The 26823-nt window shown below is 38.8% G+C and overlaps 3 protein-coding genes across 4 annotated transcripts; 1 reads left to right on the top strand and 2 right to left on the bottom strand.

Moving 5' to 3' along the window:
- Nucleotides 1-1117: 1117 nt before the first annotated feature.
- Nucleotides 1118-1477, top strand: LOC117280652 (secreted RxLR effector protein 161-like). The gene has a single exon (XM_033660395.1). It carries the CDS (start codon nucleotides 1118-1120, stop codon nucleotides 1475-1477), a length of 360 nt encoding a protein of 119 aa, XP_033516286.1.
- Nucleotides 1478-6253: 4776 nt separating this feature from the next.
- LOC104112681 (fructose-bisphosphate aldolase, cytoplasmic isozyme 1) lies at nucleotides 6254-9169 on the bottom strand. The gene is made up of 4 exons (XM_009622674.4): nucleotides 9017-9169; nucleotides 7843-8223; nucleotides 7363-7664; nucleotides 6254-6786 (listed from the first exon to the last, which is right to left on the bottom strand). The coding sequence occupies exons 1-4, from the start codon at nucleotides 9042-9044 to the stop codon at nucleotides 6424-6426; spliced, it is 1074 nt and encodes a 357-aa protein (XP_009620969.1). The 5' UTR covers nucleotides 9045-9169; the 3' UTR covers nucleotides 6254-6423.
- An 811-nt stretch (nucleotides 9170-9980) lies between these two features.
- Nucleotides 9981-19487, bottom strand: LOC104112682 (uridine kinase-like protein 3). Of its 2 annotated transcripts, none has more exons than XM_009622677.4 (15): nucleotides 19375-19487; nucleotides 17094-17257; nucleotides 16042-16133; nucleotides 15448-15517; nucleotides 14896-15014; nucleotides 14451-14547; nucleotides 13725-13804; nucleotides 13105-13299; nucleotides 12884-12967; nucleotides 12707-12767; nucleotides 11754-11814; nucleotides 10890-10983; nucleotides 10717-10789; nucleotides 10490-10572; nucleotides 9981-10343 (listed from the first exon to the last, which is right to left on the bottom strand). In XM_009622677.4, exons 2-15 carry the CDS (start codon nucleotides 17239-17241, stop codon nucleotides 10194-10196), a joined length of 1407 nt encoding a protein of 468 aa, XP_009620972.1. In that variant the 5' UTR covers nucleotides 17242-17257; nucleotides 19375-19487; the 3' UTR covers nucleotides 9981-10193. The 2 variants fall into 2 exon arrangements, with proteins under 2 accessions (XP_009620972.1, XP_009620970.1); XM_009622675.4 differs by having other exon boundaries at nucleotides 19299-19437.
- Nucleotides 19488-26823: the final 7336 nt, after the last annotated feature.

Here is a 26823-nt window from a genome sequence, read left to right as displayed (position 1 = left end):
GTTGTTTTTGAGCAAGAACATGGACAGCAGCTGCTGCATTTGTTTTCTTTTCCAAGCAGCTGCTTTTTTCTTTCCTAATGTTGTTGCGCCACTTCCTCTCTTTTTGGGCTCTAGGGTTCCTCCTAGGGGATGTTCTATCCGTCTCCTCCAAGAAGAAAGGAATTGGGGGTTGTTTTTAATGGGTAGGGAGAGTGGTATGGAGTTTGTGAGTAGGGGACAAGGGAAAGTGGAGAGGGGACAAAGTGTGGTATTGGTGAGATGAGTGGGCGAAAATTCAAGCATGGTCAAAAATTAGGTGCTCACAATAGCCATACAAGAAGAGCTAAATCAGTTTGAAAGAAGCAAGGTATGGCACTTAGTACAAAGACCCAAGAATAGAACTGCCATAGGTACCAGATGGATGTTCAGAAACAAGCTGGATGAACAAGGAAGTATCACAAGGAATAAGGCCAGACTGGTGGTTCAAGGATACAATCAAGAGGAGGGCATTGACTATGATGAGGCATTTGTACTTGTAGCTAGAATGGAAGCGATAAGAATGCTGATAGCCTTTGTTGCTCACATAGAGTTCACCTTGTATCACATGGATGTAAATAGTTATCTGAAGGAGGAAGTGTTTGTCAAACAACCTCTTGAATTTGAAAGTGAAGAATTTCCTAACTATGTGTTCAAGTTGAATAAAGCTCTTTATGGACTGAAACAGGCTCCAAGATCTTGGTATGAAAGACTCTCAAAGTTTCTCTTAGCCAACAACTTTGTAAGAGGAAAGGTGGACAACACTCTATTTCTAAGGAGCAAAGGGAAGAATATTCTGATTGTGCAAGTCTATGTGGATGACATTATCTTTGGGGATACTAATGAAGCAATATGCAAGGAATTTGTTGAGATAATGGGAAATCAGTTTGAAATGAGCATGATGGAATTGAACTTCTTTATGGGGCTGCAAATCAAGCAAACACCTACTGGAACCGTGACATATTAGCAGAAATACATCAAGGAACTACTAAAGAAGTTCAACATGAACTCTTCTAAGTCCATTGACACTCCCATTGCCACTACAACAAAATTGGACCTTAACTAAGAAGGGAAGAGTGTTGAACAGAAACTATATAGAGGAATGATTGGGTCATTGTTGTACCTCACAACAAGTAGGCCTGATATTGTATTCAGTGTGGGACTGTGTGCAAGATTTCAGACAAATCCCAAGGAATCTCACCTTAAGGCTGTCAAAAAGATACTAAGATATCTCAAGGGGACTCCTGACCTCTGCCTATGGTATCCCAGAGGATATAGTTTTGATCTAATTGGTTATGCCGATGCTAACTATGCAGGTTTTCATATTGACAGGAAAAGCACTTCAAGAACAGCTCATTTTCTAGGTTCTTATCTAGTGTCTTGGAGAACAAAAAAGCAAAACTTAGTGGCATTATCTACAGCTGAGGCTGAATATGTGGCAGCAGCATCATGCTATGCTTAGTTTATATGGATAAGACAACAACTAAGGGCCTATGGTATTTTTATTGATTATGTTCCATTTTCTTTGATAATACCAGTTCCATAAACATAGCAAAAACTCCATGTCAGCATAAGAAAATCAAGCACACTGACATTAGACATCACTTTCTCAGAGACAATGTTGAAAAGGAGGATATCTCATTTAACTTTTGTAAAACTGAAGATCAAATTGCTGATATTTTTACTAAAGCTCTGAGTAGGGATCACTTTGAAAGGAACAGACTAGAACTAGGTCTAATCAATTCCTCCAACTAAGTTGAACCCTAGTGATTGGCTAGAAAGGGTATAATTAGATGTAGATGATTAAGTACAATGTGTTTGATTCATCTTCGTGCTTGTATTAAGCACACACACTTGCTTGGAAAATCCGATCGGTCACTATGTTGCATGATACTAATATGAAGTGCTGAAGCTTTATTGCAGAAATAAGTAAGGAGCTACTAAGGAGTTGGTTTTTCGACTCAGGTATGTGCCATATTGTCTTAATTCACTGGGACTTTAATATCCTAAAATTATTGCTATGCTCAGACTCCTAATTCCATTGGCATCGCTTCTATTTGTCTTCTAGTCAAAGAGTAAGGGGGAATCTTAGTGCAATTAGAGTTCAATTACTCTTGAAATCTAACAGTCAAAGTAACCATTATAAGAGTCCCATAGAACTCAAATTCGGTCACCTTCTCTTTTCAAGTCAAATCAGGAGTAACGTCTTTAAAAGTCCCTTATGATCAACTTCTCAGACCTTACTGATTTTCTCAAACCCAAAGCAAGAATCAAGAGCAAATATCAAGAACCAATTCTCTCCTTCCCTTCATCGAGTCTATTCTCTGATCACCATGTCTAAATCCAGCCAAACCCCCTCTAAAGCTAAATTATCATCCAAGGCTAAAGCAAAATTCAAAAACATGAAGCCCAAATCAAAGAAAAGTATTAAGACATCAAGTGAACCCACACCAACACCTGCTACATCATCTTCGATATCCTCCATTGTACCTACATCATCATCCCATGTTCTTGTTGCTCTCACTATCCCCACCTCCACTGCACCCCTACTTCCAAAACCAATCACCCATGCATTTAATTCTACTGTGAAAAATACCTCTAAGTCAACCAAGGTCAAGGCTACTCCAAGAACATTAGTCAAAAAAGTGCTTGATGCTACTACTCAGGTAGACATAATGGTCAAGGAAGCTGTGGTTCAGGGGGAATCAGTGACAGTCATTGCTAATCAAGTACAAAATCTTCCTTCAAAATTAGATGTTTTGGTATCCGCTATAGGTGTTGCACCCTTAGACACTCTCTCACCCCACGAGTGAGAAACCACAAGCAGATGAATTCACTGTAGAAAAGAGTGCAAATGATCTGGGGAAAGAGGTATATACTACTACTGTGGTGCATGTGGTTGAGAGGGAAGGAAGTAAAGAACCAGTACAAAAGAAGGCATCTCATGGTCTTTCATTTAGCTGGACGGATGATGAAGATGATGATGGGGTAAAAAAGAAGAAGAAGTTGTGGACAGTCACGAGGAGCATTATGCTCAAAACATAGCTAATGAAAAAGAAAAGAGTGAGAATGAGGGAGAATCTAGATATGAGAAGGAGAGTGATACGGATAATAAGATAGGTGAACAAGTAAATGATTTTGCATAAAAAAACATCATAGTGAAGAAAAGGATAATTCTGAGAGTGAGGGTGAGGATCAAGAAAAAATAAGTGAGAGTGAAAGAGTGAATGAAGAAAGTAAGGAAGAGAATGAGAATATGAGTAAGGAATCTGAAAGTTGTATGATCATTGGGAACACTGTTATAGCTTATTCAAAAGAAACTGGTGAAGAGAAAAGGACGCAAGAACCTGGGCTTTTTTAACTCCTTTCACTAGAGATGAAGAGTTTAGCAGTAATGAAGATGACTTGCCATTGTATAAGGTAGGGAAGAAACCTGGGAAAGACATATGTGAAAGCAACAAAGTCAGTAGTCCCAACAAGGAAAGTAGTGGCCCCTCTTGTCAGGACTCCTCTTACAAGGAGTAAGAGAAAGGTTGTTGATGAACAAGTTATTAAGGAGTCAAGCCAAGGAAGAAAGTTTCAATTGTGGAACCTATGGTTGAGCTGGATGGAGAAGTTGAGTATGAGTCTGCTTTACCAGCTAAGTCCTCTACATAAAAGAGAAAGGTTTCCAAAGTTACAAAAAACGGCTACCCTTCTGCAAGGGCCAGTAGAGGAAAGACAAGAAAGAATGTGCATGTTGCAGTTGATAGACTCACAGAGTTCAGGAACAGAAAAGTGCTTAATGGGAAGATTCTTGCAAACACTGATGAGAAGGGGATGGCTTAACTGGTGGAAAAACTTGAGCTACAGGGATGGAAGCATATGTTTGTCAAAGTTTTCCCTCTTGTATGTGTTCTTGTTGTGGTGGAGTTCTATGCAAACTTCAAATTTGATGAGAAGGTAGTCAAAAGTAATGTGGGGGGGTTTGAAATGGAGTTTGATATTGAGGAGTTGGAGATGCTTCTAAATATTTCTTATTTGGAAGTTGACAATTACTTGAACAAAAAGTGGCCATCCATAGACAATGATGTTGATACTGGCATTGTGGTCACAAGAAAGTTTTCTCAAAAGTTTGAGCTGGATGCTCCCCAGAAGGTGTACAAGACTGATATGATTCCCTTCCACAAGTTGTTGTTCTATTTTGTCAATTCCTGCATTCTTCAGAGGTCTGAGAGAAGGCATAAAGCGTAATGGAACTGCTTGACACTGGTAGACCTATCAATGTCCCTAGTCTGATGATTCAGCATATGGCAAGAGCTGCAGACACTTCCAAGCCTAAGCATGTTATGCCTTATGGTTTCATGTTGACTGAGCTGTTTGATAAGCTCAACATTGCCTTGGCTGAGCTTAAGTATGGAAATCACAATGATGTTTTGGATGTTGTTACCCTCTAGAAGTGTGGCTATTAGGAGATCAAGGCTAGAGGACGCACATGATCTGTTATTCTACCTGGGAGCAGCAGGGCTGCAGAGCTCAGAAAGAGGTTGGCGTTGGTTGTTGAAGAGAATGCCAAGCTTCATGAAGACAATGATGAGCTGAGAAAGGAAACCAGACAGCTTAGGGAAGAGCTTAGAAGAGATAGGGAAGCTCATGCCCAACAGATTGCCACTCTTGTGAAAGCATTGACCCCCTCTACCTCTCACCCATGAACTTGTTAATTCCTAGTGTCCTTAGTTTCCTTGGCTATTCCAGTGATGCTTTATTCTTTTTTTTTTCCTTTTGTCTTAGTCTGAGTGGCTTGGAGTATGCTTTGTTTATTTTGTTCCAATAATCTAAGACAAAGCCCTGGCTTATTTTGGCACTACTAAATATCTTCTCTTATACTGCTTTGTACAATATTGGATCTTCAACCTAGTCTGTTCGCCTTGATATTTCTTAAGCTTGTGTTATAGCCTGTTTGGCCTTGAATCTTACATTTTCTGTGCTTCATCAGTCTAACATCTTTTTGTTTGTTTTTTATGATGCCAAAAGGGGGAAGATAAGGTTGGGAGGTTATGGGTTGTGAATATGCATGTTTGTCAATAGTACTTGTTGTGATTATCTAGTTCTGTGTTGTGATGACCTAGTTATACTGTGTACGAAGTTTGTCATCATCAAAAGGGGGAATTTGTTAAGTATTGAGGTTTTGATGATTAACAAAGTGTGTTTAAATGCAATTAATCAAAAAATCAGGTCCTCAACATAGTTGCTTAACTGTTCTAAGAACCAGCTCCTCAGGATAAAGGACCAGCTCCTCTGATTGATGATTGTACGTCTGTACAAGACAGTAACTTTATCTATATGTGATAAGAGTTGTTGTTCAAGAAGATACGGATAATTCAGTCAGAGACAAGAGTCCCAAAGCTTGTGGAATCTTTGGAACAGTAGGTGTCTTATCAAAGGAGAAGCTCACTATGGATAGGACTTCTAGAAGATCTCAAGTTTATGCGTTTAAATGCTATCTACTTTGGACTTCTAATTTTATCCTTTTACAATCAACTGAAGAATCATATGTTGTTCATTCTAGTCGAGTACTTGTATTGTATTCTTCTTGAGTTAGTCTACCAAATGTGTTTTGGGAAATCGAGTTGTAATCAAGTATCACAAATAACTACTGAGTTGGAGTGAGTGTATTCTTTACAAGTTAGAGTAACTTATAAATCAAATAGTCGTAGTAGGAGTACGGGAGAGTATTGAATTATAGTCTTATAATTGATACATTTTTGGCTCATTGTTCTAGTGGAGTTGAAGTTGAAAATCTACATAGTAGGTCGTGGTTTTTGCACCTTTTGAGCCGGGTGATTTTTCATGTAAAAACTGTTATGTTTACTTTACTGTTTACTTTACTTTAATTTTAAGGAACATGGTGAAGAACCAAGTTCTTTAGTAAATCATACGGGCACTCAAACTAACAGGACTCAAGTCTCATACCTTACAATGGACCATAACATAGTGTCCAGAAATTAAATTGTTTTCTTTATAGGTTTAGCTTTGTTTTTTTTTTTCTTTATGAAAAAATTCTTAAATATGTTCTTCTTGCTGAAGTTTCTTGGGAACTTCAGAAAACTAACCTGATCAATTCTGTACTTTCATCGAGTCATAAGTACAATATCCTCCATATATATTAGTTACTCTTAAAATTGCTTTGTTACTTTTTCAATTCTCATACATTCATCACGAAGTACAAGCACAAAATATATAACCACAAAATGAGATATCAGTGAAATATATAGCTTTTTTACTTTATTTTTCTGTTAAGTGAATATAAACTTTGAACAGAAATTTACAGAGTGCCTTCCAAAGATGTCTGAATTAAAAGGACACAAAGAAGTTACTAATTTAACACATAAGAAAATAGTATAGCCTGTTATCAACTGCAATTTGCCCCTAATATTTGTAGCCAGAAACAAAGAGACTCTCAGAAGCAGCTCCAGTGGCACTTCCACCAGTGTACTTTCCAAGAGTGGCATCTGAATTGGCCTTGCACCTTGCCAAAAATGCCTCTTGCGCTTTGGCAACATTTTCCTGTTTTCCAGCCCAAGTCTTAAGTGTACTTTGCTGCAGAGCTCGACCAAAGGAAAATGACAGTGTCCAGGGCTTCAGCACTTCCAATTTGTTCATTGCATTTAGATTCACTGTTGCATCTTCCTCACTCTGTCCTCCTGACAAGAACACTATCCCTGGCACTGCTGGTGGCACGGTCCGGCACAGCGCTGTAACTGTGTATTCTGCTATTACCTCTGCTGCAACCTAAGACAAATAACAAGGGTATATTACACTGTCCAAATGTTCGGAGTGATTATGCATATGGTCGTACAACTTTAATAACTCAACTACGTCTATATATCACGGAAAATGAAAATGCTAAAAGATGTTAAATCTGTTTTAGAAAAGCGCAAGCAGCCTGTTACATCCATAATACATTGCAAGCGTAGTCATGTCATCAGCTCATTTCACATGATATCCACATGATACCAAAAAAAAATCATTTTCCGCTCCACTTAAAAAGATAAAAATAAAAACTCATGATGAGCCACAAGGTGAACGAGGTATAAGCTAGATGAGTCTGAAAGTAAGCTTTAGAATTTTTTAGTAGTATCACAAGGATATCATGTAAATTGTAAGGTAAGTGTTGAATGGGTGATATCATAGTTGTGTTTCCGAAACCTGATTTAGTATTTTTCTTTAAACATTTTTTTATATTTTGTGATATATAGACAAAATTGAGTTATTTTTCCTTACTAAAGTTATATAACCACCCATGATATTAAACACATATTTTTGACATGCAACATTAATGCAAACTAGCATAGTAGAAATGCTTACCTTTGGGCTATCAGAGCCAGGGGTGACCATGTTGGGCTTTAAGAGAGTTCCTTCAAGAAGAACATGGTGGTCATTGAGAGCCTTGTAAACAGCTGCAAGAACAGTTTCAGTAGCAGCAGCACATTTCTTGATGTCATGGTTTCCATCAGTGAGTATCTCTGGCTCAACAATTGGCACAAGTCCATTCTCTTGGCAAATGATAGCATAACGAGCTAGTCCCTGAGCATTCTGCTGGATGGACAACTCAGAAGGCTCGGTGGGTCCAATTTTCAGCACAGCTCTCCACTTGGCAAATCGAGCACCTTGTTGAGACATAATATAATTGAATGCTTAAAATTGATATCAGACAAGAGGTCTCAAAAAATAAAAAAGGAATCAGGGCTACTCTGAGTGATATTTTGAGACGTAGTATAATTAAAAGTGTGGTTTTGTAATAGCTTAAACTTTAAAATGAGATAGATTACACAATTGAACACATACCTGCTTTGTAGTACTGCGCGCAACGTGCGCCCAAAGAGTCAAAACCTTGAGTTGTAGTCTCACCATTGGTTCCTGCTAATTCCACTGTGCCCTTGTCAACCTTTATGCCAGGAACAACATTATTTTCTTGGAGAACTTCGACAAAAGGCTTCCCATCACAAGTTTTTTGGTAAAGGGTTTCCTCAAAGAGGATGACACCAGAGAGGTGAGTGAGAGCATTGGGAGAAGTGAAAAGGAGTTCACGAAGAGCTTGACGATTGGACTCAATGTTCTCAACTTTAATGCTAGCTAAACGCTTTCCAATAGTGCCGGTACTTTCATCAGCTGCCAAAATACCCTTCCCTGGTGTTGCTATGTACTTGGCGTTCTTGATAAGTTCCTCTGCATCATAATTAATGTATGAGATCAACTATTGTTGGAAAAAGTAGCACACGGAAATAATATTCACGATAATTGATAGGAACAATAACGAACACCAAAATACATCAGAATAAAAAGAAAAACAAGTACGCTTAAGATTTTGAGATGGAAATTCCTTCTCAATTAGGAAAAAACAACAGTATAATATTATTACTACAGTAGGAAATATTTACAATTAGTAGTCTAGAGTAAAGTAATCAAGAGATTGCTACAAACTTGAAAGGCAAACTCTCTTTGGAGATGCACACCTCACTATAACAACTGCTTACCTGATCAAATTATTTTTCTCACGCTGTCTGTGACTAGTATCTCACATTTGAGTGAAAGAGCTCCCCCAACTATACTAGTAGATTATCCAAAACACTTTTACGAATTACGCAACCAAAACAGTTGTTGCAGTAGCGTTCGATATCGTGGATTGGGTTATAAAGTGGACGCCGAAAGGAGACAGTACATGAAATTTTGAAACAAAAATATAGCTAGATTCTATATATTGGATACCAACCAAACTTGCATGAAAATCATTCATGCAATCCTATCTTCTTTAATGTATAATTGCATAGACAATGAAAAACTATACTCCTACATACTATTACGTACCTTAAAGAACTGTATGGTTTTGCATGCTAGCAAGCTAGCTAATATATGTACTACGCTAGCTAAATGCTCTCTTATATATAGCTATATATATATACTGCTTAAATTACATTTTTGGCATGGAATAAAAGTAAGAGAGAGTGAGAGAGGGGGTTACCAGCATATTTTCCAACAAAGGCAGACATGGTTGTGGATTAATAGTGCTAAAAGGATAATACTTGGATAAAGAAGCCAACTGAAAACGGACGAGAACCCAAAAGCTAGGAACCAATCTATATAGATGACTTGGAGTGGATATTTCTATATGATCCTTTCTCTACACGTGTCAACAGATTAGCCCAGCAAAGATTATCGTCATGGTTTAGAGAAATGAGTGAACATCAATATAATCTCACAGCCAAACGTCGCCTTTCTGGCCCTTCTATCCTTATTGTGAGGCAAATTTTTGTGGGGAAGCTGCTGCCTCATCTCCAGTATTTTGTTTCTTTCGACACTAAGATATGGAGCCCACAAGACCAACTTTATTCCCCGAGGGCTCTCGAAACACTGTCATATGTAAGAAAGAAGCTGTTTACTTTTTTTTTAATTCTTCAATTTTTTGTAACACGCGGAAATCGGAAGAGGTGAAGAAGATAGGAAATAGTGAAAGTCGAATGCATATAAAAGAAGCTTCCAAGTTCCACCATAGGCTATTAAGTCTTCATAAGAAGCTTGTTCATTAATAATCCTCCATATATTGTAGACTACAATTTGTAGTTAGCCTCTCAAATCCCTTCACTCTCATCAAGGAATGGGGTCGATACACACATGTATTAATATAAAATTGCACGAATTCCTCACGAATAACAAGTTCTCGGTATCAAATCCATCTGCAATGCATCTCTTGATTCCGAGCTAGATAGCAAAAAGGGTTGCCATAGGATAGAGATACGTACATAAGGCCACCCTTTTTTGTAAACTGTGTTCATTGACTAATAAAAAGCTTGCCTGGTGAATAAAATTACACTTGTTTAGACCATACCCCTGAAAAATGTTACCTTAAGTCGACTTTGTGACAGATCAGGCCACACTAGGTTTAATAGCCTAATTTGTGTAGTAAGCTAGGTGTCTATGTGCCAAAATTACTGCAAATCACATTTATAATGCCTGTATAGTCAAAAATGTTCCAAAATGTCCATTACCCGGTACATAGTGGTTCATCGTGCTCACCTGACTTTCTTCTTTTTAATGATTGTCAAAAAAGAAAAAGAAAAAAGAAAATGGGAAAATTGAATTAGGACTGAAAGTACATCTCTCATGTGATTGCGGGGTATGGAGGGGCCACAACTCTTGGTTCAGTCGTCGTCTGTGCCAAAATATCGATCACCGAACTCACCCATCCCAGGAATAACACGAAAGTCATCATTTAAACCAATTTCAATCTCAGATGTCACAATCTTTATTCTTGGGAATCGCTTACAGACCACATGTACTCCTTGGGGTGCCTAGTTAAAAAAAATAACAGCAGTTATTATTCCACAGTGCCGTTGCAGTTGGGTAGTCCACAAATTGATCACTACAAGAAGCAATTGATGACGAAAGGTGCCTTAGAAAAGATGCAAATCCTAACTGGATAATTCAGTGAACTTACAGAAATGAGATTGAGGAATAAAATGTTGGACTCTGGGACACCTTTCTTTAGCAGTAAAGAAATAGCTTGAACAGCTGAATTCCCTGTTGATATAGACACATAATATGTCTTGCTTAAACAATCTTTTGTTAAGAAATCATCATAAAATTCTTGATGATGTAGATCAACCATGTTTAATGTGCTCGTGGTCAGTTATCTGATATCCAGGCATTCTTAAAAAGACTAACCTGTTCCGAGGATCGGATCCAACAACAGGACATGTCTTTCTGCAATATCTAGTGGTAGTTTCTCATAGATCAGCTGCATCATTATTAAGGAAATGTCATTATAAATAAAAATAAACATAAAAGAGAGCAAAAGCCAACATAATGACTCAGGAGGAACACTGCCGATTGCTAACCTGCTGACCATTGTCACCTTCTCTATGGATAAGGATCTTGCCAATCTTGATACCCTTACAACATGCTCGCAAGGCATTCTCCATGCTCTCCCCGCTGTGCATAATTAGAAAATTTTATTGTTAACAAGCATAATACAGCAAGCCGATCACTTTGGTGAAGGCAGAGAAGACAAAGAAACAAACACTTATTAAACCAGACCACGGGATGATGATTAGGGAATTGTCTTGGACACATTTGACAATATTATGAACCAATTAATTCGTGATGAATAGCAAGCACCTCCAGTGAATGACAACAATTTGACATAAGTTTAAGACAAATTTAAACACCATTTAAACTGCAAACCTTCTCTGGGGTATATTTTTGCCACACTTGAAGAAAATGAAACCCTAATTAATATAGACCTTTACGAAGAAGATAACTCTTAGCATCAGAAATCTTGATCCTGTCAGCGTAACAAGTATTTATCCTAAAAATTCAAAATGAAGCTTCACCATCTTGAATATCTCAAGTTTCCGAGATGAGAGTCTGTAATTTGTTATCTTCAGTCTTAATCACTAATATGATGCAATGATGCTCCATGTGACAGCTTTAAACATATGTATCGAAGTCTCGCACATGCATGGACCCATGCATTTCCTTTTACTAAACAGCTCAATTTGGAACAAAAGTACACCAATAGAATAAGTGAACATAGCATGATCAACCACACAATCGATTAAACAATGATGATGAAATACATTTGAGAAGGGTTCCCGAAATACATGCACCAACATATGGTAAAAAGCATATTGTACAAAACAAATTATTACTACCATCTAAGAAATAAAAGAAAATGCTAATTACAAATTACAAATTATTACCTTCTAATTACTGAAACACCACACAACCGCTTACAAAAATCAACACCGCTGTATACAGATCCTGCACTCACGAGAAATATATTTAATTAAGAATTTATTTCCGCTCATTGAAGCAGTTCCTCACTCAATTGGGTATATAGAAAAACATAAAGTCCAAAGAAACAATGTTACACAGAAGCCACTCCTAGAGACAATATGATTTTAGTATAGTGCTAAAAATCTTGATTCAAGTAATGAAATTTACCACAATGAAGTACCGCAACTAACAAACTACCAAGTGCTGACACAACCAAATGGAGGAAAATGCGTAGATTTTTTTTTTAACCGCGATCATTAATGTTTAATGATGCCTCACATGCACAACCCAACAACACTACTAACTCAAAAAAATACGCCATGCTATCAGGTAATATCCCAATAATACAGCAACAGTGACATATCTTGACCGATACAATAAATCAGCCGTAATGCACTGACAATATAGCTGATGCTCTTCCGAATACAGATAAAAGATGTATTGCGTCATAATGCCTAGTCTCTTTCAGTTACAATTCAGCCAATATTTTTTATAACAAATACTACAAACATAACATACCCAGTATTATCCCACACCGTGGGGTCTGGGGAGGGCGGTGAGTACGCACACCTTACCCCTACCCCGAGGGAGTAGAGAGGCTGTTTCCGAAAGACCCTCGGCTCAAGATATAACAAATATTACAAACGATTGGCTGAATTGTAACTGAAAGAGACCAGCCATTATGAGTCAAATTTCATAATTGTATCCAGAATCCCATCTGTTCTAAAAAGGATAACCATTAAGCCTGATCTTTTGACCTAATGTCAGTAACCCAACTATTTAAACTGGAGTACTCAAAGAAGCTACTTCAGAGCCCTATGAATAAGAGCTTTAAATGCAAGGCCATGAATATTTCCCAATAGCAGTAGCAGCTTACCAGTTGGAGTGATCACCTGCTTTTCTGTAAATGGAAGATGGCCCAAACCATGTTCAACGACCTGGTTCAGGTGAAGAAGAATCTAGTTGATAAGTTAAAGAAAGATTGACTTTCCCTGATGGGCCGAGAAAGATAGGCTAACCAGTCAAGCAATGAACTGTACAGCAATTTACTCACCAATCGAATCAATCTATCAGCATAAAACACAAAATCATGTTTAGTCGTCTGAGCATCCCGTATAAGCGTATGCATGCCACGTATCTGAATGAAAAAATACCGATCTTTAGGAGCATATAGGAGATGGATCTTGAACAACGAAAAGGCAATTTCAAGATAAATAGAGAAACGGATAAAAAGGGTCAAGATAATATCTTAAATCCTGAAGATAATAGTGGTACCTGGAAAGTTGATTGAATGACATATAAGTTAGGATATATTTTACAGAGATCATGTTGACCAAGTTTTGTCCGAAGATGTTGCACAATCAAATCGATAGCAACATGATTGTCTCCACCTCGGGGAATGATAATGTCAGCATACTTCTTTGTAGGAAGAATAAAGTCATCAAATGCCGGTTTCACAAACTTAGAGTACTGCATCAAGATTAAATCAAATTATTGTGAAAACCAAACACATCACCATAAAAATTGTGCTAAATTTCAGATAACGTTCAACTTCAAAAATGCAATTTAGAAACTTAATGGAAGTTTGAACAGCCAGTTTTGGGAAGGCAATTTAAGTTGAGATGGAAGTTGAATCGTCACTTTAAGAAAAAATGGTTTTTATTGAGCTTATTAGCAAAAAGGCAATTTTAGAAAGTTATAATGGAAGTTTCAGACATGACTTGAGAAAGGAAGCAGTGAGAAAGAAACTTAGTCATCAACTCACTGATATGCGTCATAAAGAAAATGTTGGAAATTGGAAGAGTAAAAACCTCAAGAAATGCTTTGTCAAAATATCTGTCAAATTGGGTGAAAGATTCCCAATTATTTCGAATAAGCCTGAAAGTTTTCCTAACCTGATCAAGCACCGTAGCAATATCTCTTCCCTTTTCAGCTGTGTCACGTCTTATTCTCCTTGCAAGACGTACATCAGCATCTGCACTGAAAACTTAAGATGATGAAACCACACTAGTAGAAGACCCAACATGAAGCAATGTCCAAGTAGACATGGAAGGATACAACATATAGAGGTTATATGCTCATGTATCAAGAACAAAGTAGGGCATCAATTTTAAGGAGAGCTGAAAATAGTTCCAAGGAAAAGATTTTAAAAAATAAACACAACAAACCATAATACTTCAGAAGTTTGAGGAGAAGCACTCCTTAAGAAGGGCTTGAGTGAAATTGTGGTTCAGTCTTTCATAATATCTGTTTCAGTGAAGCCCTTGACTCTTACATAGGATGGATATTCATGCATTACAGCATGTTCTAATCACTGGCAGTCTTTTTCAAGAAATCATATTAGGTTTTTAGGCCAACAAAAGAACTAGCTCTGTATTTTTATATTTATTCTTTATTATTTGGTTTTATTTTATTAGAGGAAACACCATTGAAATTTTCTGTCGATAGAGGAGAAACCTTAGAAGGGAAAATATCCATGTAGAAAGAATAATAATATGAGATAACTGCTAGGACACTGTACTGATCTTTCTCTTGTACATCATGGTCACGAGTCAATAAGACAGCACAACTCATGCCATAAGGACAATTATAAAACGTCAAAAGAAAGGAAATGAAAGAACCTGTATCAACAAATATCTTCATATTCATCAGATCTCGGACACGTGGATCGTGAAAGATGAGTATGCCTTCCAAAATTATAACATCTGAAGGATTGACCTACCAAGTAATTAAAATAAAGGTGGTGAATTGACACTATAGAGAATTCTGAACAAAGAAAGCTACAACTCGGAATGCAGGAAATTTCTTGTTTCTCCACTTGTGGATCCCCAGCAGTCTATCAAGAAAACTAAGTGTTTCTTGCGTCATTGGAATGCAATCTCCTTCTTCCATTTTAATCTTTCAGATAGGTAACCAATTGGAGGAAAGAAATAGTCAATAAAGACAAGGGAGGTTAAAAGTTGAGTATGATATGTGTGGCGCATAAGTTGATGTATTCTTTGAAAAATTGGATGATGAAGCTGCAATGAAATGAAACAAAGATAAAATCATGCTATAAAGAATTACCCTTCGAAGGGGGAATACGTCATTTTTGTAACTCTTAAAATCATATTTTGGAATATCTACTGCTTGTCCGTGCTTCAATTTCTCCACCACACGCAACAGTTGTTCGGTGTCAAATGCATCTGAACAATAAGAGAAAGAAGCATGAAACTTACACAGACATTATCCTGTAACGTGCATCTGATATTTAAATAATTCCAAGACTAACATATCAATCAATATTAAGAGATTTCAAAGAGTTTATACAGGTGTGAACACTGTAAATCAAAATTCAAACACCAGAAATTATCATTTGTTGGTTAAAGAAGGATTTCCAATAAGATTGAGGACCATCCAAGTGATAGGTCTTGAACACATAAACCGACTTCTTTGAAGTCACAACAAGTCTAGTACAAGAGAGTCCAATTTAAATTTGTGTATACTGTATGGGCAACTGCAAGAATGATTTTGAGATTCAAAAAAAAAAAAGACACATTTACTGATGCTTTTTCCTATAAATAATATCATTTTCCCATATGAGAAATTAAACCAACTCAAAAAATGGACTAGACTAACCAGGATGATCAAAGTTGTACTCATGAACTTTTGTCAGTTCTTCAAGAGTCAAAGTATGATAAAAAGAATCCTGCAAATTCAAACCCGAGTCAGACAAATCAGATAATGATTTTTGGTAGGCCCCACATAAGTTTTGTGCAAACTAAAAGACAGAAATGTAGAGTAGTTTCTGAATCCTCTTAAATTGTCTGATTGACTACAACTTCTGTACGGAACATCTCAGATGAAGCACAATGAAATTAAAATTAGTGATTCATCAAAAAATCCCTCTTATTGATCGTTAAGGGTAGAAGCTAAATGAAATATGATTTAAGCTTATAGTTCACATCTAACGTAAATTGAAGGGATACCACCGGAAGAAAGTCGGGGTATAGGAGACCCTAGCTAACCGATCATCTCATCAAGAGAAAAACAAAGCAGGTGCTATAAACACATTAAATAGGAAGAGATAAGGGGATAGAGGCCAGCGCTAAAAAGACTGCATGGAGAAGACTACGATACTATCTATTCAGACGAAGGATGACGTGGCAGTAAATTTACACCTGTTCATCAAAATTACGAAAAGCTTTTTATCCCACTCAGAAAAAAAACCACCTGGTTAACTAGTACGACACGCTGATCACGAAGCTGCTCCATAATCAAATCACAAACTGTTGTCTTGCCTGATGCAGCACCTCCAGCAACGCCTGCAAGGGAAACATATTTTATGAGCATGGATTAAGCAAATACATAGCAAGAGCAGGGAAGATTCATAAAGGATAAAAGTTTCAAATTGGAGTCATAAAGGGAAGTAAACAACAAACCTAGTGTAATCCCACAATTAGGGTCTGGAGAGGGTAGTGTTCCTTGATATTTATTCATGCAATCGACAGATAGGACAGATAGATATCAACCTATCTATCAATTGCAGGAATAAATATCAAGGAACAAATTTAGAGAAGCAAGGTTCAAATTTCGACCTGTATGTGCTACAACAATTAAACTAACTCCACTGTGACATAATTCACATTCTGATCAGCAGGCAAAAAGCAGGATTAATCTCAAAATCCCTATTGAGGATTTTTTTTAACACATACCCAGCATAATCAGAAAAGAATTGGTTTAACGTCATAGGAAAAAGCAGCCAAAATCCAAAGCCAAAGAGAGACTCCAAAAGAGTTCTAGACCAAGCCAGATAGCCATAAATCATCTCTAAGCAGGCATAATAGCTGCCTAGCTTTCATGGCCTCTCAAGATTTTAGCCCTTTTCATCTCTTCCTTTTGTGCATCCATGAATAGCTTTACCATGTCCCATGTGTTGAAACATACATATTGAAGCCAACATCCGTCCAAAAGAGTGATGAATTATAAGTGGAACTAATCATTCGTCATGTACACATGACTAAAGCTTGAGTAACTATGGGTTAGTTTATTGAGCTAACACTATCCTTTGATGTACACATGACGAAAGCTTGAGTAACTATAGTCAATTTCTTGAGGTAACACTATAAGTTGCTCCGGGAATCATCAAAAATATTCCAAAAATAGGGGTAGAGAACAATAACTAAGTGGGCATTGAGATAAACAGTCACTTTTTTAAAAAAAATTGCAATTGTAAATGTTAAGTTTAGGTGACAAAAAAGAGAGATATCACTGCCTATACATACCAATGATGAAGGGTTGCTTATGAAAACTATCATCTATAGAGGTAGTTGGTTGCTCAATTTCTGGAGTACGTGGCTGCTCCATATGGAATCCAGAATAATGAACTCCTGATGACGCTTCTATCAAATCTTCAACTGCATTAGAACCCATTTGTTGATTTTAAACTCTGCATAAGTACCAACAATCAGTGGTGGACTACTAGCTTCTTTAAAAGCTAAATACCAAAATTATCATTCATATGGTTAACAATATATGACAATATAAGAAAATTTTCCTTTTCTTTCAAACTTAAAGCATGATCGAGATGGTTAGCAAGCCTGATTAGTGGCCCCAGGCTGTTGCCTAGGCATTTGTTTAAGAATGAGATAAAAAGTTCAAGTGGCAGTAGAATAAATATCACATTTTATAAAGCTATCTCAGCACAACTGTGTTTACTCTCTGTAAAGTTCATTTAACTGTATATTATTATGTTCTCTTAAATACCCACAGTATAAGCTGTAACTAAGATTTGCTAATATATATAATAGCACTAGTAGTTAATGCTTATGTTATACATATATGTCTGAGTCATGCATCTATGTGAACAAGAGGGGAAGCTAAGAATCAACAAGGGATAAAAGTTTGGCAGATGCATTGGCTTTATAATGAGTTGGCTCATCTTGGAAACTAGGCAAACACCTTCATAAGTTATGGCCCTATCATAAAAATGGAATGGAAGAGGTGGGGAAAGGTGATTAGGCAAGACATGGCGCAACTTCAACTGACCGAGGACATGACCCTTGATAGGAAGGTATGGAGGTCGAGGATTAGGATAGTAGAGTAGGTAGTCTAGAGTGTTCATAACAGTAGTAGTATTGGCACGCAGTCTCGCTTTCTGTTGGTAGTAGGTTTTCATGACTAACCGTTGTTTTCTTTCATTATTGATCACCTTACTATCTTGTTGTTTTTATTTTACTTTTATATGGATTTTTGGTACTGTTCCTTCTTGTCTATATTTTCATTAATGTGGTGCTTATGCTTTCCTGAGCCGAGGGTCTATTGGAAACAGCCTCTCTATCCTCACAAGGTAGGGGTAAGGTCTGCATACACACTACCCTCCCCAGACCCCACGGTGTGGGATAATACTGGGTATGTTGTTGTTGTTGTTGGTATATTTCTACGAGTGAGCTAATTCTACAGAAGAACCCACTCATATCAGCCTACTTTGGTATCTTGTGAGTCATATGAATATCAAGAACTGAAGTTCATAATTCATGATCCCTTGATATTTGAGCATGCGTTATACAATACGTATAAGAGAATTGCCAAGTATTGTACTCCATTGCTGGAGACAAAACTCAAATTGTATATATCCAAATACAGAAGTATACAATGTTGCGAGTTTAGCTCTTCTGCTAACATCAGGTTAACCAACCTAACTCTATTCCAGAAACCGTCAACCCTGCACCATCAGTTTTCTTTTCTTCAACTCAAACCTCTAGTTCAGCAGTCAGCTGATTCGACTTGGCCGCTCCACAATCCAGTGAAACAATCAAGCAATTCAAGGACTACAAAAGTTCCTAAAAAACTTATACATGACAATCTGAATCCTAAATGGATATGCATAAAGACGCAGCAATCCCCTAAGACCCTAGTATATATGATATAGAATGTGATCTGCCACTCTAGTTGAGGAATTACCCCATAATAGTAGCATCTAATTCATTGATCTTAAGATTCCAGATGATAGGAAGTTAGTACTAGCAGCATTTGCTAGTATATCTCCTAGTAGATTGAAACTTATCTCTCGCCTAAACAGGTACAGGTGGCGTTGCTCTATCCTACTTCAAACTTATAGAAGATCACAGTGAAACTCAGTGCAGCGTCAGCCTCAACTCACACATCGACGATCACAACAAAGAATTGGTAGCTTCATGTGACCAAAAAAGTATTAATTTCATTTCAATCACATTCATAATAAAATTCAATAGCAAATAAAAATATTCTAGAAAAAAAAGCCACAGGCAACAGATAAACAATCTACATTAATCAACAAATACGGATTCTACAGGACCAACATAAAATCAGTAGACGTTTTAGAGATCAGAAAGGAAACTTCTAGATTCAAAATACAACTGAACAATTAACAAACACTCGTAAGAAGTGAGAGGCCAGTGAAAGCAAGTGTTTAACGTGAATGCAGATTTGATTGATGAACTTTTAGATACCTTTTATAGATTGATGTTCCAATTTTCGAAGCTTATTTGAGATTGGAAATCAGTTACAGAGAGGAGAGGTAGATACCATGAACAGTGGTGTCATCTATCAGTAGAGTCTGTTGTAGGCTTCGTTACGGACATGATGAATTTATAGAGAGCGGAATGTGTGATTGCTCTCTAGTTAGACTATGGGCTTGATATTTTGTTGAAATTACATATAAGCCACTTGGTTCTTTTTTTTTTCCCCCTTTTTTCTTTGTTTATATTGGGGTTATATAAATGTGCAGTGAAAGGTAAGTTAAAAGATCGAGGTTACACCTAGGCACCGAATCGGATGTGGGCCCCACCTGACCCCACTCGCCCATAGCAATGTCGACTCTGGACCAAAAGTCTCACCTTATTGTAGTTCGGTGAATCTACCAAAAAGGCCTTAGAAAAACTTATATCGAGGGTGATTTTTTTATAGAAATAGCGTTTTGTAATTTTAGTAATGCAAAATTTGTAATTTACCATGAATTAATATTGCATAAAGTATTTGTATATGGTCGAAACCGAGCTCGTCTGATATATGACCAGTCGAGACAGAAACGTGACAGGTCGAAGCTCGACCTCGGGTTATACCAATCCAAGGCACGAAGTTAAATCATTGAGCTCGTGACTCCGGGACCGAACAAAATCGAGAAAATTTTGTCGAGCCGAATAACGGAAGGCCAAAATATCCGCAATTGGTTAGATATCACGGCGAAAATCTCAGCACGTATCAAGGAGAGGCCGATTAATTAGTAATTTATGTGATTTTATACCTTTAATAGAATTGTATCAAGAGTGGGACTCCCCAACTATATAAAGGATGGGGGTCTGATTATTTGTAAACACATTGTAACACGCATCCCAAAGCAATAAATTATCATTTCTAATTATTATCTCATTTCTCAGTTCCGACACCGATTGTGCCATTTCTTGACTAGAGAGTAACCAACCTTCAAGGCTAAGGTTGTCCAATTTGGTGGTTTGTATTTATTTTTTTCTCATTAATTTCAATATTAATATGTTCTCTTAGTTTGTGTCAAGTTATATCATGTATCCTTAAAATCGCGTATAAATTCAATTGTTATCCGATTTTAGGGTAAAAAGTTTGGCGCCCACCGTGGGGCTGAGGATAATAGTGATTATTTGATACAAATTTCTATAACACACGCTGATTTACACTTGCTCTTTGAAGTGTCTTTAATTCCAGGCTAAAATACAAAAATATCAAATTCTCGATCAGCACCTCTACAGGTTGACAACGAGCCTAGTCACCAAGATGAAAATAACAACATAGCACCCGGTAACGAGATACCACCTGTTGATCCCACTGGAATTCCGATCGTAGATCCGTTTGATGCTAATTCACATGTGGCTATCGATGCAAACTTGCCTACTAATCCCGAAAATAGCATTCGTGGTGGAGTCCGATCAGCAACTCGAAACACACAAAATGTTGAAGGGGGCGGGATCAGTCTACGAGTAATCTTCGAAATGTTGCAGGCACAACAGGTGGCAATAACCCAATTACAAAACCAAAACTGTGCACCAAGCAGGGTTGAGCCCAATCCTCCCCAGGAAGTCACCCGTAGGGATCAACCGGCCATAGAAAGGTCGAACGAAAACGAATCGGAGGCTAACCCCGAGATTATAAAGAAGCTCGAGGAATTGACGAAACGGATAGAATCAGGGGAGAAGAAGATCGAGGCCAATGATAAAAAGGTGGAAACCTACAATTCCAGGTAGATCAAATACGAGGAGCACCGCCGATATTGAAAGGCTTGGATTCGAAGAAGTTCGTGCAAAAACCCTTTCCCCCGAGCGCGGCTCCAAAACCGATCCCAAAGAAGTTCCGCATGCCCGAGATTACTAAGTACAATGGAACGACTGATTTGAACGAACATGTCACCTCTTATACATGTGCCATCAAAGGGAACGATCTAGAGGATGATGAAATCGAATCTGTTTTGTTAAAGAAATTCGGAGAGACCCTTTCAATGGGAGCCATGATATGGTATCACAATTTGCCACCTAATTCTATTGACTCTTTTGCTATGCTTGCAGATTCTTTTGTAAAGGCACACGCCGGAGCCATCAAGGTCGAAACCAGAAAGTCGGACCTTTTCAAAGTAAGGCATAAGGACAATGAAATGCTCAGAGAATTCGTATCCCAATTCCAAATGGAACAGATGGACCTACTACCGGTCGCTGATGATTGGGCCGTTCAAGCCTTTACCCAAGGGCTCAACGTTCGAAGCTCGGTGGCTTCACAGTAGTTGAAACAGAATTTGATAGAGTACCCGGCTGTTACTTGGGCCGGTATGCATAATCGGTACCAATCAAAAATCAGGGTCGAAGACAATCAACTCAGGGCTCCTTCCGGGTCCGTCTATCCTATCAGACCCGTCGACAGAATCAAGAGAGATTGACCGGGAACCGAGGACGAACAGAGATCGGTATCGGCCATATAATGGGGATCGGATAGGCAATGGATCCGAGCATAACTCCATGAGAAACGAAAGGAGAAATGACCGAGGTCAGAACAGTAGGGGACTTGTGACAAAAAATGGCTTTGACGGACCCATCGGGCCTAAAGACGCACCAAGGCTATCGGAATACAACTTTAATGTTGATGCTGCCGCCATCGTATCAGATATCGGGCGCATCAAAGATACCAAATGGCCTCGACCTCTACAGACCGATCCAAACCAAAGGGATCCTAACCAGATGTGCAAATATCATGGCACTCACGGTCATAGAACCGAAGATTGTCGACAGCTGAGAGAGAAAGTAGCTCGTCTATTCAATAATGGGCACCTTCGAGAATTCTTGAGCGACTGAGCCAAGAATCACTTCAGGAACAAGAATTCTAACAAACGGGCAAAACAAGAAGAACCTCAGCACGTCATCAACATGATCATCGGGGGGTTGATATCCCACAGGGGCCGATGTTGAACGCACCAAAGTATCTGTCACTAGGGAAAAATGAACTCGAGACTACGTACCGGAAGGAACTTTATCTTTCAACGATGAGGACGCCGAAGGGATCGTACAGCCCCACAATGATGCACAGGTAATTTCTGTACTCGTGAATAAAATTCGTGTTAAATGTGTGTTAATTGATCTAAGTAGCTCGGCCAACATCATTCGATCAAGGGTCATGGAACAGCTCGGTCTACAAGACCAAATCGTACCCGCAGTCCGAGTCCTGAATGGATTCAACATGGCATGTGAAACCACTAAAGGGGAAATAACATTACCAGTCAATGCCGCCGGTACCATCCAAGAAGCCAAGTTTTATGTGATCGAGGGTGACATGAGATACAACACCCTGTTCGGGAGGCCATGGATCCACAACATTAGGGAAGTGCCTTCGACCCTTCACAAAGTGTTAAAATCCCCAATGCATGAGGGATTAAGATGATTTAAGGAGAACAACCGGCCGCAAAGGAGATGTTTGCAGTCGATGAAGTAATTCCGATATCAACACTTGCAACATCAAAAGAGCCAAGGTCGGAAGCAAAACAAGAGGCCAAATAGCAATCATTGATGCCAGCCTCGACACAACCAGATAAGCAGGGGACTGGCGAAGACGACGATTACGGGGTCCCCCGATCCTTTATAATCCACGATGATTCTGATGCTACAAAATCAATGGTAGAAGAGCTAGAGCAGGTCGTACTGATTGAATATCTTCCTAAAGGTATACCTGGGCACGGGGCTAAACCCCGAGCTTAGGAAAAAACTCATTCAATTTCTTATAGCTAACATGGATTGTTTCGCGTGGTCCCATCTTGACATGACAAGGATCCTTCCGGAGGTAATCACACACAAGCTAAGCCTGGACCCGAAATTCCATCCGGTCAAACAGAAAAAGAGGTTCCAGTCCGAGGTCAAACACGCTTTCATCAAGGACGAGGTATCTAAACTCCTTAAAATAGGATCCATTCGGGAGGTTAAATACCCGGATTGGTTAGCAAACGTACTATTAGTCCCTTAAAAGGGGACACACTAAGAATGTGTATAGATTATAAAGATTTAAATAAGGCATGTCCCAAAGACTCTTTTCCTTTGCCTAACATCGTTCGCATGATCGATGCCACGGTCGGTCACGAGATTCTCAGTTTTCTCGATGCCTACTCCGGGTATAGCCAAATATGAATGAGCCCGGATGATCAGGAAAAGACCTTTTTCATCACTAAGTATGGCACATACTGCTATAACGTAATGCCATTTGGATTAAAAAAAACGTCGGTGCCACTTACCAATGCTTAGTAAACCGGATGTTCAAAGAACAAATAGGGAAATCCATGGAAGTTTACATTGACGATATGTTAGTAAAGTCCCTGCGAGCAGAGGACTATTTAAAGCATTTGCAGAAAACTTTTAGTATATTGAAGAAGTACAACATGAAGCTGAATCTAGAAAAAATATGTGTTCGGAGTCGATTCAAGTAAATTTCTCGGGTTCATGGTATCCAACCGAGGAATCGAGATCAACCCAGACAAGATCAAACCTATCGAGGATATCACGATAGTAGACAATGTGAAGGCCGTGCAATGGCTAACCGGGCGCATTGCCGCCCTGGGGCGATTCATCTCGAGGTCCTCTGATAAGAGTCACCGATTTTTCTTATTACTAAAGAAAAAAAACAACTTCACATGGACCCCGGAATGTCAACGGGCCTTAGAAGAACTTAAGCAATATTTATCGAGCCTGCCGCTGCTTCACACACCGAAGGCAGACGAACAACTATACTTGTATTTGGCAGTATCAAAAATAGCGGTAAGTGGAGTCCTAGTTTGGGAAGAACAAGGTATGCAATTTCCAATTTATTATGTTAGCAGAACCCTAGGAGAGGCTGAGACTAGGTACCCTCACCTAGAAAAACTGGCGCTCGCTTTACTAAGCGCCTCTAAGAAACTTAAACCTTATTTTTAGTGTCATCCCATATGTGTTGTAACAACTTACGCATTACGAAATATTATGCACAAACCCGAACTCTCGGGACGGTTGGCTAAATGGGCCATTAAAATCAGTGGGTATGATATTGAGTATCGACCCTGAACAACCATCAAATCTCAAAATTTGGCAGATTTCGTGGCCGACTTTACGCCGGGCCTAATACACGAGGTGGAACGAGAGTTGGTGGTAAACTCGGGGACGTCCTCGGGAATCTGGACCCTCTTTACAGACGGTACCTCGAAGGCAAAAGGGTCTGGACTCAGCATCGTTTTAAAGCCACCAATAGGCAATGTAGTTAGACAATCTATTAGGAGTGTGAAATTGACTAACAATGAGGCAGAATATGAGGCTATGATTGCAGATCTCGAACTAGCCAAAAGCTTGGGGGCTTAGGTGATCGAAGCCAAGTACGACTCCCTCCAAGTGGTAAACCAAGGTAATGGAATATTTGAGGTTAGAGAAGAACGAATACAAAGATGCCTGGATAAGTTACAGGTAGCATTACATCAGTTCAATGAGTGGACCTTACAACACGTCCCCCGAGATCAAAATAGTGAGGTTGATGCCCTTGCTATCTTAGGATCACCGGTCGAAGACAACGAGCTTAATTCGGGAGCAGTGGTGCAACTCATGAGATCGGTGGTAGAAGAGGGGCATGCCGAGATAAACTCTACAAGCCTGACTTGGGATTGGAGAAACAAATACCTAGAACACCTGAAGATCGGCAAATTGCCCTCGGATTCAAAAGAATCAAGGGCCCTCCGTACAAAGGCAGCCCGATTTTGTTTGTCTGGGGACTGAACTTTATTCAGAAGAATGTTCGATGGCATGCTGACAATATGTCTGGGTCTAAGAGATACCGATTATGTTCTGAGGGAAATTCATGAGAGCACCTATGGAAATTATTCGTGCGCTGAATCATTGGTTCGGAAGGTGATCAGGGAAGGTTACTACTGGATCGACATGGAAAAGGACGCGAAGGAGTTCGTACGAAAATGTGATGGATGCCAAGGACATGCTCCAATGATACACCAACCTGGGCAGCTACTATATTCGATTTTATCGCCATGGTCGTTCATGAAGTGGGGAATGGACATCGTCCCCTTCCATGGGCACCCGGTAAGGCTCAATTTATTTTGTTTATGACTGACTATTTTTTTAAGTGGGTGGAGGCCCAGGCATACGAAAAGGTCAGGGAGAAGGAGGTCATCGATTTCATTTGGGACCATATCATATGTCGGTTAGAATGCCGACCGAGATCGTGTGCGATAATGGGAAACAATTCGTCGGTAGTAAGGTGACCAGATTTCTCGAAGACCACAGGATCAAAAGTATCCTATCAACGCCCTATCACCCTAGTAGGAACGGACAAGTTGAATCAACCAACAAAACCATACTCCAAAACCTTAAAAAAAGGTTGACCGACGCCAAAGGAAAATGGAAGGAACTTTTGCCCGAAGTTTTTTGGGCATATCGTACGACTTTGAAGGAGCCACTCCTTTCTCATTGGTTTATGGAGCCGAAGCTTTGATACCGGTCGAGGTTGGAGAGCCAAGCATCAAATTTTGATATGCAACAAAGGAATCAAATGACGAGGCCATGAATACAAGCCTAGATCTATTGGATGAAAATTGTGAGGCCACCCTTGTTCGGCTGGCTGCCCAAAAGCAGCGGATCTAAAGATATTACAACAGGAGGGCCAACCTTTGGTACTTTAACGTCAGGGACTTAGTGCTAAGGAAGGTTACGTTGAACACCCGAAACCCGAATGAGGGAAAGTTGGGGCTGAACTGGGAAAGGCCGTATCATATCATCGAAATCACTGGAAAAGGATCATATAAACTCGGGACGATGAACGGTGAACAGCTACCGAGCAATTGGAATATAACTCACCTAAAACGATATTACTGTTAAGGTACGACCCCATTCATTTTATTTTATTTAGGACTAACTCTTGCAAGTGATCGACAAGAAAAGGTACGAGATTTTAGGTCTGAAAGCACGCGTTGTACTCTTTTTCCCTTTAACCGGTTTTGTCCCAAATGGGTTTTTCGGCAAGGTTTTTGTGATGACCCAAAATGTCATCTTTAATTTAAACATTCATTTCTGTATTATAAGACCTCGAAAAGCACTATTCATTACTCTTCGATTTACATACACAGTTCGTATAATTTTCCGGAAGGTTTTTATATGAAAAATAGATTAAAATATTAAATAGAGTCTTAAAACTCAATTGAGTTGACTTTGGTCAATATTTTGAGCAAACTGACTCGGATCAGTATTTTGACAGCTCTGGTAGGTCTGTATCGTGATTTAGGACTTGGGCATATGCCCGAAATCGAATTCGGAGGTCCCTAGCTCAAATTATCGCTATTTAACAGAAACTAAAAATTTAAAGGCTAAAGAATTTTAAAGTTTGACTATGGATTTGACTTTTTTATATCGGGGTCGGAATCCGATTCTAAAAATTTGAATAGGTCTGTTATGTCATTTATGACTTATGTGCAAAATTTGAGGTCAATCGTACTTGATTTGATAGGTT

Source organism: Nicotiana tomentosiformis, chromosome 7 (assembly GCF_000390325.3).
Source record: "Nicotiana tomentosiformis chromosome 7, ASM39032v3, whole genome shotgun sequence".
Classification (NCBI taxonomy): domain Eukaryota; kingdom Viridiplantae; phylum Streptophyta; class Magnoliopsida; order Solanales; family Solanaceae; genus Nicotiana; species Nicotiana tomentosiformis.
This window is presented reverse-complemented; position numbering and strand designations above follow the sequence as displayed.

What these genes read in the sequence shown, in the direction of transcription:
- LOC117280652 (XM_033660395.1), top strand. Translation starts at nt 1,118, where the DNA reads ATGATTGGGTCATTGTTGTACCTCACAACAAGTAGGCCTGATATTGTA.
- LOC104112681 (XM_009622674.4), bottom strand. Translation starts at nt 9,044, where the DNA reads ATGTCTGCCTTTGTTGGAAAATATGCTG. An exon ending in CTTTGTTGGAAAATATGCTG is followed by an intron (nt 8,224 to 9,016) that starts GTAACCCCCTCT and finishes ATTATGATGCAG; the next exon opens with AGGAACTTATCAAGAACGCC. An exon ending in CTGGCTCTGATAGCCCAAAG is followed by an intron (nt 6,787 to 7,362) that starts GTAAGCATTTCT and finishes TATTTGTCTTAG; the next exon opens with GTTGCAGCAGAGGTAATAGC.
- LOC104112682 (XM_009622677.4), bottom strand. Translation starts at nt 17,241, where the DNA reads ATGGGTTCTAATGCAGTTGAAGATTTGATAGAAGCGTCATCAGGAGTT. An exon ending in ACGTATTCCCCCTTCGAAGG is followed by an intron (nt 14,548 to 14,895) that starts GTAATTCTTTAT and finishes ATTACTTGGTAG; the next exon opens with GTCAATCCTTCAGATGTTAT. An exon ending in CTGATAGATTGATTCGATTG is followed by an intron (nt 12,768 to 12,883) that starts GTGAGTAAATTG and finishes CACCTGAACCAG; the next exon opens with GTCGTTGAACATGGTTTGGG.